At 46.3% G+C, this 13,198-nt stretch overlaps 1 protein-coding gene across 3 annotated transcripts in view; it reads left to right on the forward strand.

The window, feature by feature from the left end:
- Window positions 1-334: 334 nt before the first annotated feature.
- Window positions 335-13,198, forward strand: part of Iqgap3 (IQ motif containing GTPase activating protein 3) — a 42,195-nt gene continuing 29,331 nt past the window's right edge. The window contains exons 1-9 of one of the 3 annotated variants that reach the window (XM_008853549.3): window positions 335-452; window positions 3,399-3,486; window positions 7,892-8,048; window positions 8,700-8,777; window positions 10,537-10,613; window positions 11,339-11,406; window positions 11,494-11,607; window positions 11,823-12,001; window positions 12,419-12,497. In XM_008853549.3, the coding sequence (XP_008851771.1) occupies window positions 416-452; window positions 3,399-3,486; window positions 7,892-8,048; window positions 8,700-8,777; window positions 10,537-10,613; window positions 11,339-11,406; window positions 11,494-11,607; window positions 11,823-12,001; window positions 12,419-12,497 (877 nt within the window). In that variant the 5' untranslated portion in view covers window positions 335-415. The remainder of the gene's footprint in view (window positions 453-3,398; window positions 3,487-7,891; window positions 8,049-8,699; window positions 8,778-10,536; window positions 10,614-11,338; window positions 11,407-11,493; window positions 11,608-11,822; window positions 12,002-12,418; window positions 12,498-13,198) is intronic. The other 2 variants (XM_029556706.1, XM_029556718.1) reach the window with 2 other exon arrangements.

A 13,198-nucleotide genomic window follows, 5' to 3' on the forward strand; every position in this document is an offset into this window, starting at 1 on the left:
GTCCATTGCTTGTACCATAACAGCATGTCTCTAGAGCCTTATCTGTGTTTATATATCTCTGTACACATCACCTAGTTCAATGTATAACACCAAGCACCCCACAGGTATTCCCCCAGGAATATCATAGAAAGTGGCAGAGGTTAATGGAAAGACTAGGGTGACGTGATCGAGGCAAGGGCAGGGGCAGGGGATACTTGAAAAACAGCTAGTTTGGCAGTGAAGGGGAGTTGGAGAAACAGCAAACCAAGGAACTGCCTCCACCTTATCCCTACTATCCCCACTGAGAGGCCTGTCTTTGGAGGAACTACAAACCCCAGGATTCCCAGCAGCAGGGACCGGAAGCGTCCTATCCCAGTGAGGCGACGGTAAGGGGCGGTGGCCCAGCGGCGGGAGATTCAAACTTGGGAGGAGGAACATGGATCCGAGAGCCGCGGCCCCGGGTCGGGCGACCTGTGAGTGTCGTAAGGGTCCGGGGAGAGTGGGGCAGGGGTGCCACAGGTGGGGCTTGACCTTCGTGGGAGAGGCTGTACTGCGCACTGCTTAGTGAGGAGAGGGCTCAATTGTGGGCAGACCCCGTGCACGCTCCAGAGCTTTCAAAGAGCAGTCTACCCTAATCCCGGATTCAGGAATTCCAGGATCCAGCGAATGTAGAGGATCTAGATGGCCCCTTAAAGCAGTTACTGTACTTGTAGGCTACCATACTTGCCAAAGGCTGCCACAGGACCTGGAAACACTTAGGCTTTGGGATTCCGCTTTGAGACCATGCCCCTCAGACTTCATAGTGCTTAAACACTACTTACTTAAACTGCACAATCTGCTGGTCGGGTATGGTGGCGTTTGCCTGTAATTCCAACACTCGATAGGTGGAGGCACGTGAATCAAGAGTTCAAGGTCATCCTTAGCTACTTAGTAAGTTGGAGGACTGCACTCCTTTAGAGAGAAACTCAGGTTAGCAGAAAGGGGAGAAGGTTCCATCTGATTGGCTGAATGAAAAGCAAAACCTTCACCCCAACCCTTCTCCACTAGGGCTCAAAGAACAAAGCGTGTGCCCTCCAACCTCATGAAGGAACGCTAGTTCCAACTTAAAAAGGGCAGGAAGACTATTTTACACAATGTAAAGATACATTGTGTGTGTGCTCAAGGCCCTAACCAAGCCATCTCAGGCAGTTCCCAATGCATAACTCTGAGGTGATGTCACTTACTGGTTTATTTTCTGTGCTTAATAACCAACACTTGTACCTTGTAAACTCCCTCAGAGGAACCCAGGGATTTTCTACTGTTGGCCAGCATTTTCAAATCTGTACTTGGAAATGTGTGTTTGATTTAACTTTTATAACTGCCAATTCAAATAAGCCCTACCCTCCCTGAAGTCCTTATTGCAGGATATGCAAGATGAAATTGGGGTGGGAATGGCTTAAGTGCTGAGTCAAAGACAGTGACCAGGCTGCCTCTGCAGGCACTCTGGTATGTATGTGCAACTTTCTCTTGCCCTGTGTGTTTAATTTGGTTTTGTGTTCCCTGCAGAGTAGAGATGGGGAGAGGAGGAAGGAGAGTCATAAAGGGAGGCTGTGGCTAAGGCAGAGTAGGAATGCTATCTTATTTAAGGTATTCCCTGTTTTTGAATTTGGAGGTTAGTATTATTTAACCTCCAAACATTTTACTTAACTTAAAATTACTTTCCTCCCCAGATGAGCAGGAAGGATAGTGATGATACCTGTGTGATTGTTTTGTTTTGTTTTGTTGGTCTTTTTGGGGCAGGGTCTCCCTGTAGCCCGAGCTGTCCTGGAACTCACTATGTAGACCAGGCTGGCCTTGAACTCACAGAGATCCATCTGCATCTCCTTCCCAAGTGCTGAGATTAAAGGTGTGGGCCACCATGCCCACTCATGTGATCTTTTAAAATTTTCTGTCCTTTCATTTAACCCCAAGTGTGTGGGATGGATCCCTCTTTTGGACTACTTTTACCTGCTCATCTTTACTAGCTTTACCACCCAACTCATAGGTAAAATCTTTTGCTTCCTCTGCTGTTTCCACAGATTTTATTTGTGGACTATAATTGTACCCCTGGCTTATTTATGTACATGTTTTTCTCTTTTACTAATAGTCTCTCTCTCTCTCTCTCTCTCTCTCTCTCTCTCTCTCTCTCTCTCTCTCTTTGTCTTTTTGAGACAGGGTCTCCTGTAGCTACAGCTGACCCAAAGCTTGCTTTGTAGACCAGGCTGGCCTCAGCGTTACAGAGATCTGCCTGCCTCTTCCTCTGTAGTTCTGGGATTAAAGACCATGCACCACACACCTGCCTATATTTCTTTTTTTTTTTAATTTTTTAAATTTTATGCATATGAGTGTTTTGTCTGCATGTATGTAAGTACACCTATGTCATGCAATGGCCACAGAAGCTGGAAGAGGGCATTAGAGCTCCTGGAACTGGAATTACTGTCTGTTGTTAGATGTCATGTGGGTACCGGGAACTGAACCTCTTGCAAGAGCAGCAGTGCTTTTAACTGGTGAGCCATCTCTCCAGTCCCTATATTTTTTAAGGGTCTGACCAAAAGGAATTGAGTGAATGAATGGCTGTTGCTTACTGGTTGGTTGTGTCAGCCATACCTTTGAGGGAGAACCTGACTGGGACAGCACTTCTTTGAGAAGTTAGCATCTAATGAAGGGTAAGACAAGGGGCTAAGCTGCCAGCCAAGGAAGGATCTAGATAACCCTGCTGGGCAGCACTAAAGGAAGTCCATGAGGTAGACTTGGGAAAGAGGAGAAAGAAAGGAAGATGACTTCAGAGGAAAGAAGGGAAATGTCTCTGGCACTGAAGGAGGTTCCCTGATGATGGGAGTTCTGGGAGGAAGAGTCAGGTCATAGGGAGGAGCTTTCATGCTAGAGGGGCTGTGGAGATAGTGTATTCCCGAGCAGCATTAGCTTCAGAGTTGAGATTCTGTCTTTTTTTTAAGATTTATTTTATTTTTTATGCCAAGCACGGTGGTGCACACCTTTAATCCTAGCACTTGGGAGATAGAGGCAGGTGGACCTTCTCTCTGAGATAGAGGCCAGCCTGGTCTCCATAGCAAGTTCCAGGCCAGCTGTGACTGCAGGAAGACCCTATCTCAAAGACAAAAAAAAAAAAAAAAAAAGGGATTTAAAAAATTTTTTAGTTATGTGTCTGTGGTGTATATGCTCACAGCTCACATGCGTGCATGTGCCTATAGAGACTAGAAGAGAGCCTCAGGTTTTCTGGAGCTGGAATTACAGATTGTTGTTAACTATCTGATGTAGGTGCTGCGATCCTAACTTAAGTCCTCTGTAAGAGCAACAAGTACTCTTAGTAACTGAAACATCTCTCCATCCCCTGAGGTCCCTGTCTAATGTTCCCTTCTTAACCTTCTTCCCTCACACCTTAGATGAACGCCTCACAGCTGAGGAGATGGATGAGCAGAGGCGACAGAACATCGCCTATCAGTACCTGTGCCGGCTGGAGGAAGCCAAGCGGTAAGCAGGGTCCAGAAAGATGGCTATCCTAGGCACCTGTCCCCAAAGCAATGTTGTAAGGAAGGACAAGTTGAAACAGTATCTTCCCGCTGGGCATTGTGCACACACCTATACTCCTAGTCCTTGGGAGATAGGAGGATAAGAAGTTTAAGGTCTGGGGTTGGGGAGATGGCTCAGTTGGTAAAGTGCCTGCCACACAAGCCTGAGGACCGGAGTTCAGTTCCTAAGCACAGCGTAAGCCAGGCATGCTGGGTGTGGTAGCGCACACCTGTGTATGTTTAATCCCAGCACTAGGAGGCAGAGGCAGGCAGATCTCTGTGAGATCAAGGCCAGTCTGATCTACATAGTGAGTTCCAGGTCAGCTGGAACTACAAGGGGACCATCTCAAACAAAGAAACAAACAAAAAAGCCAGGCATAATAGCATGTGCCTGTAATCCCAGTACTGGGGAGACAGGTGAATCTTTGGAGCTCATTGACCAACCATCTTAACCGATCAGTGAATTCCAAGTTCAATAAGAGACCATCACAGAAAATAAGATGGAGAGTAATCAAGGAAAACACCTGACATCAACCTCTGGTCTCTGGTATGTGTACATGCATGCACACACATACACATGTGTACCCACCCATATGATCATGTACATATACCCTCCTTCTCTCCGCACACAGAGTTCAAAGTTAGCCTGTACTACATAGCAAGTTTGAGGCCAGTCTGAGCTGCATGAGACCCTGTCTCAGGGTAAAATTTTAAAAAAAAAAGAAAAGAAAAGAAAAATAACATCCTCTGTTTTTCAAGGCAAATCTCAGATGTTACACCCTTTCACTCCTTATGTCCTTCAATACATAGCTCTATACTGTGTGGGTAATTGCTTACCTAACTGCAGTGCCATTATAATACCCAACTAAGTTATCTGTTAATCCCTGGAAAATCAAGTCATAGGCTGTTTTCCAGTTTTACTCACTGTCTAAAAAGAGAATCTGTCCTTATATAATACAGAACCATGTACAGTGAATAAATACAGTGAAAAAAATTTAATTAAAGGAAAATCTGTTTTGGCTTATTAAAATAAGAATCTAAAACACTGATATATCACGATTGCCTCTCAAGTCTTAACTCAAGAGCAGCTCACCTGCCCCCTTTTTCATTTTTTGTGTCATTGACTTGTTTAAGAAACTGGATCCCTTTCCTGACACTGTCTTTATCTGCTTCTTGATGTCTTCAACTTATCTCTCTAAACTCCATATTTTCTATAAATGGATGTTGGCTCCAAAAGCTTCATTAATTTCAGGTTCAACACTTTTTTTTTTTTGGTCTTTTTGAGACAGTGTCTCCCTGTAGCTCCAGCTGGCCTGGTACTCTCTGTTCAACAGGTTGTCCTTGAACTCACAGAGATCTGCCTGCCTCTGCCTCCAGAGTGCTGAGATTAAAGGTGTGTGCCACAACACCCAGCTCAGGATCAACATTTAAAAAAAATTTTTTCTTTATTATTTTTATTTTATGTGTACGAGTGTATTGCCTGCACGTATGTGAGTGCACCCGTGTTGTACAATGCCGTGGAGGTCAGAAGAGGGCTTCGGGTTCCCCTGGAACTGGAGTTAAGGATGGTTCGTAGCCACCATGTGGATGCTGAGAATTGAACCCAGGTCCTCTGCAAGAGCAGTCAGTGCCCTTAACCGCTAAGCCATCTCTCCAGCCCCGGGATCAACATTTTTTGATGAGAAGACTTCATCGATGGTGGCATGTTTCACATCACATCTCATAGGAACACAGTGTCTCCTTCTGCTTCTTTTAGTGATGCTAAGTCTGATCTAGGAGTTCAGATGGTAACAATCTGTATTTCATAAAATTCCCTATTAACCTATCACCAAATGACTCTTTATGTTGTTGGCCCTCAATGGAATTGATTATCAAGGATGCAAAATAAATGCGAAATGAATGCTTGTTGGTTTTTTCCTACTAGTAAAGATAGAACACAGGACTTTATGCAAAATGAAATAACCATTTTCCAATTCTGTTATTTTTTCCTCATTAATTGATTTCCTAAAATTTTTAGTAGACTAGGGAGATGGCTCGTTGGGTGAGAGCACTTAGTGTATAATCATGAGGACCTGAGTTCAAATACCCAGCCTGAACATTAGCAGTGGTGGGATGGAGATAGATAGATCCCAGGAGCTCACTGGCCAACCAGCTAAGTAGAAATGGCCAGGAGCTTCAAGTTCAGTGAGAGACCCTATCTGAAGACAATACAGCAAGAGGGATAGAAGATGACACCCAATATACTCCTCTGGCCCCTGCATATGTGTGATGTATATATACCCACATAACTCACATGTATGTGCACCCATATACACATACCCTACACACAAAGGACTTCGTTCATCATTTTTTTTAAACTTTTTATTATTTTTATTTTATGTGTATGTGTGTATTGCCTGCATGTAGGTCAGTGTACCCAGGTTGTGCAATGCCCACGGAGGTCAGAAGAGGCTGTTGGATCCTCTGGGACTGGAGTTACAGACAGTTGTTAGCTGCCATGTGGGTGCTGGGATTTGAACCTGGGTCTTCTGCAAGAACACCCAGTGTTCTTAACTGCTGAACCATCTCTCCAGCCCCTCGTTCATCATTTTAAGGCTGGTTACCCTTCAATTCAGTTTGTCCAGGAGGGGCTTGATAAATACATAATTCTGTGTGCGTGTGTGTACGCGCGCAGGTATGCATGTAGATTTCAAAGGGGAATGCTAGGTACCTAGCTCTGTTAGGCTCCATCTTATTTCCTTGAGACAGGATCTCTCACTGAACATGGAGCTAGGCTGGTGGCCAGCATGCTCTAGCAATCCAGTAATATTACATAGTGCTGAGGTTGCAGGTGCCTGGTTTTTGTTGTCATTGTTTTAGGGTTTTTTTGTTGTTTGTTTGTTTGTTTTGTCCTTTTTGAGACAGGTCTCTCTGTAGCTTCATCTGGCCTGGAACTCACTATGTAGACCAGGCTGGCCTTGAACTCACAGGGATTCACCTGCCTCTGTCTCCCCAGTGCTGGGACTAAAGACGTGCACCACCACACCCGGCTTTTGTTGTTTTTTTTTTTGAAACAGGGTCTCACAATTTGGCCCTGGCTGGCCTGGAACTCATAGACATCCGCCTACCTCTACCTCCCAGGTGCTGATATTAAAAGCATCCACCACCATGCCCAGTGATGCCTGGTTTTTATGTGGGTCCCTGTGCTTATGTAGCAAGCACTCTAACCTGCTGAGCATCTCCCTAACCCCTCTTTTCTTTATAACTAATAGTCTGTTTTAGTGTTTTCCAAAAAGCAGGTAGGATGGAGCAGAGTGGAAATTGGGATATTGAGACTCCAGCAGGGACAGCATGAAGCAAGATGTGACTGGTTCTCTTTGGAGATAAATACTATCTTGTAGACCTCAATGCACAGGGAAATCTGGAAAGTTCCTAAGGAGTCTTTTTTTTTGTAAATTTATTTTTATTTTTTCATTTAGTTATTTTTTATTTTATTTTATGTGTGTTATGGCTGCCTGTATGTAAGTGCATTCATGTCATGCAGTGCCCATGGAGGTCAGAAGAGACCACCAGATCCCCTGGAACTGAAGTTATAGATGGTTGTTAGCCACCATGTGGGTGCTGGGATTCAAACCCCGATCTTCTGCAAGAGCAGCCAGTGCTCTTAACCGCTGAGCCATCTCTCCAACCTCCCCGAGAAGTCTTTATGCTTGCCTTTGTACAGCCACTGGCAGAAAAATGCTTTTATATTCCAAGTGTTTTCACAATCACCAGCTCATTGGTCCTGGCAGCTGCTCAGTGAAGCAGACGGTACCAGTGGTGTTGGCCTCATTTTGCAGATATGCAGTTGAGTCTCAGAGGTGAAGTCTGGGACATAAATTGAAAATTAGGCCTCTGATTCTAAGAGGTGTGCCTGTTGTGTCCCTTATGCTGTTTCTCTTCCAACAATCCCTGGGGTTCCTGTTACTGTCATCATCCTCAAAGCTGAGTTATGAACTATGAAGATTATTTGAGCAGGCATGAACTTTCTGTTCTTAGGGTTCTAGAATCATGAGAGAAATTGTAGATTCTGTTTGGTTTGAATTAGGTATGTAGCCAGAGTGGGAGGTTATGTAACAGGCTCTGGCTATACCTCTCTGAAGACTGGCAACTTCGAGATCCACCCAGGAAGATTTTCCAGGGTGGGTGAGCAGAGGGTTGGCTTGGTTAGGCATTTGTGGCAGCTTGGGAAAAGGGGCGTGGGTAGTGAGACAATATGAAGAGAGGGAACTTGAGGGCAGGGAAGGAATGGAGGTGTCCCAGGGCACTTGGGGGCACTTGGCAGGCCCTATAGGGACCAGGACCTATATGGCCTGCCCAGTGGGTGAGACAAGCTCTCATGCTCACAGCTGGATGGAGGCATGCTTGAAGGAGGAGCTTCCATCACCAGTGGAACTGGAAGAGAGTCTTCGGAATGGAGTGCTCCTGGCCAAGTTGGGCCATTGTTTTGCACCCTCAGTGGTCCCCCTGAAGAAGATCTATGACGTGGAGCAGCTGAGGTATCAGGTGGGCACCTGCCATGTCTTTCTCCCAAGCTATCCCTTTTCACAGCTATGAAGGTATAGTGACCATGTAATTTAAGAGTCCACATCTGGCTGGAGAGATGGTCCAGCCATTGAGAGCACTTACTGCTCCTCCGGAGGACCTGAATTCAGTTTCTAGCACCCACGTGGTGGGTAACACCTGCCTATAAGTCCGTGGTTTCTGGTCTCTGAAGGCACCAGGCATGTGTGTGATGCACTTACATACATTCAAGCAAAACGCTCATACACATAAAATAATAAATAAAATCTTCTAGTCACAGTCTCCACTACAAGGTTCACAGGCTTCGTCACCCTGAAGGACCTTCCTGGGTGTGTGTGTCCCTTCTCTGCTCAAGCCGGCCTAAGCCTCCTGTCCTACGCCAGCTCAGACTCTCTTTTTAGGAAGCCTTAGTGAACTGTTAGCCCTTCTCCAGTGCCATCCTTCCCAAATGTCCAGCTGGGTCACCCATTCCCCTGTTGCTCTGTTTTTCTATCCTGGAGAGCAGGGGAGCTATAGAATGGGGTCCTCTGTCTCCTCTGACCCTTCCCTCCTAAATCCTTAAGCTGGGATCTGGTCTGCCCATAGGGAACCCTGAGAGTTATAGAAATAGATTCTCTCTTTCCTCCCTTTCAGGCAACTGGCTTACATTTCCGTCACACGGACAACATCAACTTTTGGCTGTCTGCAGTAGCCCACATTGGTCTACCTTCGGTAACAAGGGGCCCCAAGATTATTGTTTATCTAATCTAAGAGAACAGCTTTTTGGGGCTCTGTGCCCCTGCTTTCCTGTTCAAAGGTGTGAGCTACCATGCCTGGTGGGGTTTTGTGCCTTTGAATCAAGTTGCATGGTGGCTTCACTTCCTTGTGTATGAAAGGAGGTTAAGGTCTCCTGGGCTAAGAAGAATCATTATTGTCACGCAGCAGAGCTATGAAGTGTAGGCATGGAGGACATGTCAGCCCCATCAGCCCTATGCCAGAAAATGCAGCAGAAAGGAGGGAGGGCAGTAATATGAGCACTTTTCAGGAGGGTGAGATTTTAGATCCGCATGGGTGTTTACATTCACGTGCATGTTGAGGGCATATTTATGTGTGACCTTTGTGAGCAAAGGAGCAGCAGGGTAAGATTCAGGTTATGACTAGGATAAGATGAATCAGTCAAGAGCATTACATGCAAGACACTTAATGCAAATAGGGAAGGCTACTTGGTCCTACCCACAGGCAGCCATCATCTTACCAGAACTTCAGAGTGGAGCAAGAGCCTGCCACATTTCCAGGTGGGAGACTTCAAGCCAGAGATGTAGGACTAAGACCCCACTGCACCCATGTTACATGTCCTTTTCCTCTGTGAACCCCAATTTGTTTTACACCTATAAAGTAGGTATGATCATTTCTGCTTGTCTACCCTATAATGTTGATAGGAGGATTCCATGGTCTGTAAATTCCCTTTGTAGAAGCACTATGCAAATTAAGGCTTGATAGAATTCTGCAGTGTATGGTTTCTTCTTTGTGTTTCTTCCACATAGAAGGGAAAGATGAGGAAGGGCTATTAAGATGGCTTACTGGGTTAAGGCATTTGCCACCAAGCCTGGCCTGAGTTTGCTCTCCAGGTCCCACATGGTAAGAAAACCAACTCCTGAAAGTTGTCCTCTGACATCTATGCACACTATGGCATGTGTGCACCCACATATACACACACAGAAATAAATAAAAAATGTAAAAAAGTAATAAAAGAGGAAATAGCAAAGAAAGACATTTTTCTGGGTGTGGTAGCACAAACCTATAATCCCAGCACTTGGGAAGTTGAGACAGAAGGATTGTGAATTTGAGGCCAGCTTTGGTTATATAGTGAACCCTATCTCAGAAAAGTAAAGAGTTGGGCAGCTGGAGCAATGGCTCAGCAGTTAAGAACACTTGCTGCTGCCGGGCATGGTGGTGCATGCCTTTAATCCCAGCACTCGGGAGGCAGAGGCAGGTGGATGTCTGTGAGTTCAAGGCCAGCCTGGTCTACATAGTGAATTCTAGGCCAGCTGGGGTACTGGGAGACCTTGTCTCAAAAAGACCAGAAACCTGATACCTATATGAGCCTTGGCAATACATGCCTCATTGGGCCCTCCCTGACAGCATGGCCAGCTCCCCAACATACCATCTTTGTGGAGAGAGACTCAGGTGAGAGACTGGGGCTCACTGAGGCTGTAAGAGCCTGGGGCCCAATTTTTCTGCCAAATATAGCTTACATTCTATAGTCCCCATTGTCTCATCTAGTGATCAGTTAATCCTAGGCACTCTGTGACTGGCCATGTCTTGTCTTAGTATGTGTCCCCTCTGCCTTTTTACACTGGGCTAAAGGGAAATGGTCATGGAAACTGACCTAGAAGCCCCAGGCTTCTAGCTTCTAGCTCTGGTTGGCAAGGAAGATTCATTGCCAGTCCTCTCTATACCTGATACAGTAACTGGCTGACTTCTCCTCTAGACCTTTTTCCCAGAGACCACGGACATCTATGACAAGAAGAACATGCCTCGGGTGATCTACTGCATTCATGCTCTCAGGTGAGAGAACCCTGAATTTTGTCAACTAGGCTCCTCTAGGTGGATGTAACCATCAGTCAGCAGCAGTAAATGCAGCAGGTAGGAGGGAGGGCAACCACATGAGCACTTTTCAGGAGGGTGAGATTTTAGATCCGCATGGGTGTTTACATTCACATACATGTTTGAGGGCACATTTATGTGTGACTTTTGTGAGTAAAAGAGCTTCAGGGTAAGGTTCAGCTTGTGACTAGGATATGATGAATCGGTACCTGGACTCATCAAGAGAATTACATGCAAGATGCTTAATGCAAATAAGGAAGGCTGCTTGGTCCTACCCACAGGAAGCCATCAGCAGTCAACTGGCCAAGTCCTAGACAGGGATTGACCTGTACCCACCATGCCATCTTTTTACACCCTCCCTTCCCATGTCCTTTGCCTCCATTCCTGGCCTCAGCAGCTCTGTTTGCTATGCCATTCCCATCCTCCATCTCTACCCTGTTATTTTTCCACTACCCTGTATCCTCCTTCTGTGGCACCTTCATGGCTGCCTAGACTTCCTGTAGCATTGAATTTCCCTTCCATAGCTCTTGCCTTGGCTGATTTTCCTTGTAGGTTGGGGTGATTTGAGGGCAGGTGCTAAGTGCTCTTCATCTTTGGGTTCCCATGTCTGTCCTACCTACCTGTTGTGAGCAGATTGTGAAAATGAATAGATACCAGTGTGTCCTAAAACCTTCCATCCTTTCCAGTCTCTTCCTCTTCCGGCTGGGATTGGCCCCTCAAATCCATGATCTCTATGGGAAAGTGAAATTCACAGGTAAGCCAACTCCTTTCTTATCTCCATAGTCTGGGAAAAGCCTTTGGGCTCTGAGTCTAACGAAGGGCATCTATCGTACCATCGCAGCTGAGGAACTCAGCAACATTGCCTCGGAACTGGCTAAGTATGGCCTCCAGCTACCTGCCTTCAGCAAGATCGGGGGCATCCTGGCCAATGAGCTCTCAGTGGATGAGGCTGCAGGTAAAGCTAGGCTCTGCCTTTGGAGTAAGACATAGGAGCATGCAGAGACTCACAGCCTTTGGATGGGCTCTGATACCTCTTATATCCACAGGCTGAGAAATCAGGCTCTGTCCCCTGAGAATGCAAAGGGGGTATATTAGAGTGGGTATGTCAATTGCTTGTATTCTTGTCCTGGTCCCTCTGGCTTCTTGACTTTGTTTCCATGCCCCTCCCAGTCCACGCAGCTGTTCTTGCTATCAATGAGGCCGTGGAGCGAGGGGTGGTGGAGGACACTCTGGCTGCCTTGCAGAATCCTTGTGCTCTTCTGGGGAATCTTCGTGAACCTCTGGCAGCTATCTACCAAGAGCTGCTGGCTATGGCCAAGATGGAAAAGGCTGCCAACGCCAAGAACTTTGTAAGGCACCTTGGGGTACAGGGGCCAAAAAACTAAGTGGCCTGGAAGTCTCAAGTGGAACTGGGACTGCTGTCTATCCTGCCTCAGGTTCTAAAGCTGCTTCTTAGCAAAACAGGCCAGTGATGTTTTATAGGAGAGGAAATGGAAGAGTGATGTTATTCAGCCAAGGAGGCTGGGGGAGATCTTCAGGGATGAGCCTCAGGGTGGCCTGAGGGGCTCAGGAATGTGGCACAAGATGAGACTAAGACTAGAGAGTCCACAGGCTCCTCTGGCCTAATTATGTCAGTTCCAGGGGATAGACCCCACAATTTCTCCAAGTCCTAAGCAGATTGGTCTGTAGAAGTGAGTGTAGACAAGGACAGAGAGGAAGAGATTGCATTGGTTCCCCTGGTCTCTTTCTAAGTCTAGCTTTTACAGGATGACAGACAAGAACAGGACATCTATGAGTACTGCCTCACCCAAGCAGAGATCCAGGGCCATATCAACCACGTGAATGGTAAGAAATGATGAGGAGCGTCCTAGGAAGCTTAGGGATGGCTGCTCTGATAAACTCCATGACCTCATGTGAGCCAGTTCCTATCCCAGGAGATCAGAGGCCAAAGGGGTGTGTGTCTTCTGTCTGGCTGTGGTGGAGGAGCGGCTCTCTACTTTTGGAATGAAGAATTACAGAAAGGCCAGAGGCAAATGGTCTTTCAGCTCCTGGTGCTGGGGACAAGGGAATTAGAAGGTTGTATTTGAATTAGAGTCAAGAAAGGAGTAGAGCTGGGAATAGGGGTATACACTTATAATACTAGCAGTCAGGAGGCTGAGGCAGGACGATTGAGAATTCAAGGCCTTACAGAGCTACACAGTGAGACTGTCTCAGAAGAAAAAGAAATGGAGGCTGGAGAGATGGCTCAGCGGTTAAGAACACCGGTTGTTCTTGCAGAAGACCCGGGCTCAAATCCCAGCACCCACATGGCAGCTAAAAACTGTCCATAACTCCAGTCCCAGGGCATCCAACAGACTCTTCTGACCTCCGCGGGCATTGCACAACACGGGTGCATTTACCTATATGCAGGCAATACATGCATACACAGAAAATAAAAACAATTTAAAAAAAATGGGAAGGATGATGGATGATGGTAGATGGGGGAGGAGCGGTCAGGGGCAACTGGAAGGCTCAGAATGGGAGGACATTTTGCTTGTTAGGGTCAA

Source organism: Nannospalax galili, unplaced genomic scaffold (genome assembly GCF_000622305.1).
Source record: "Nannospalax galili isolate Female #2095 unplaced genomic scaffold, S.galili_v1.0 scaffold591, whole genome shotgun sequence".
NCBI lineage: Eukaryota > Metazoa > Chordata > Mammalia > Rodentia > Spalacidae > Nannospalax > Nannospalax galili.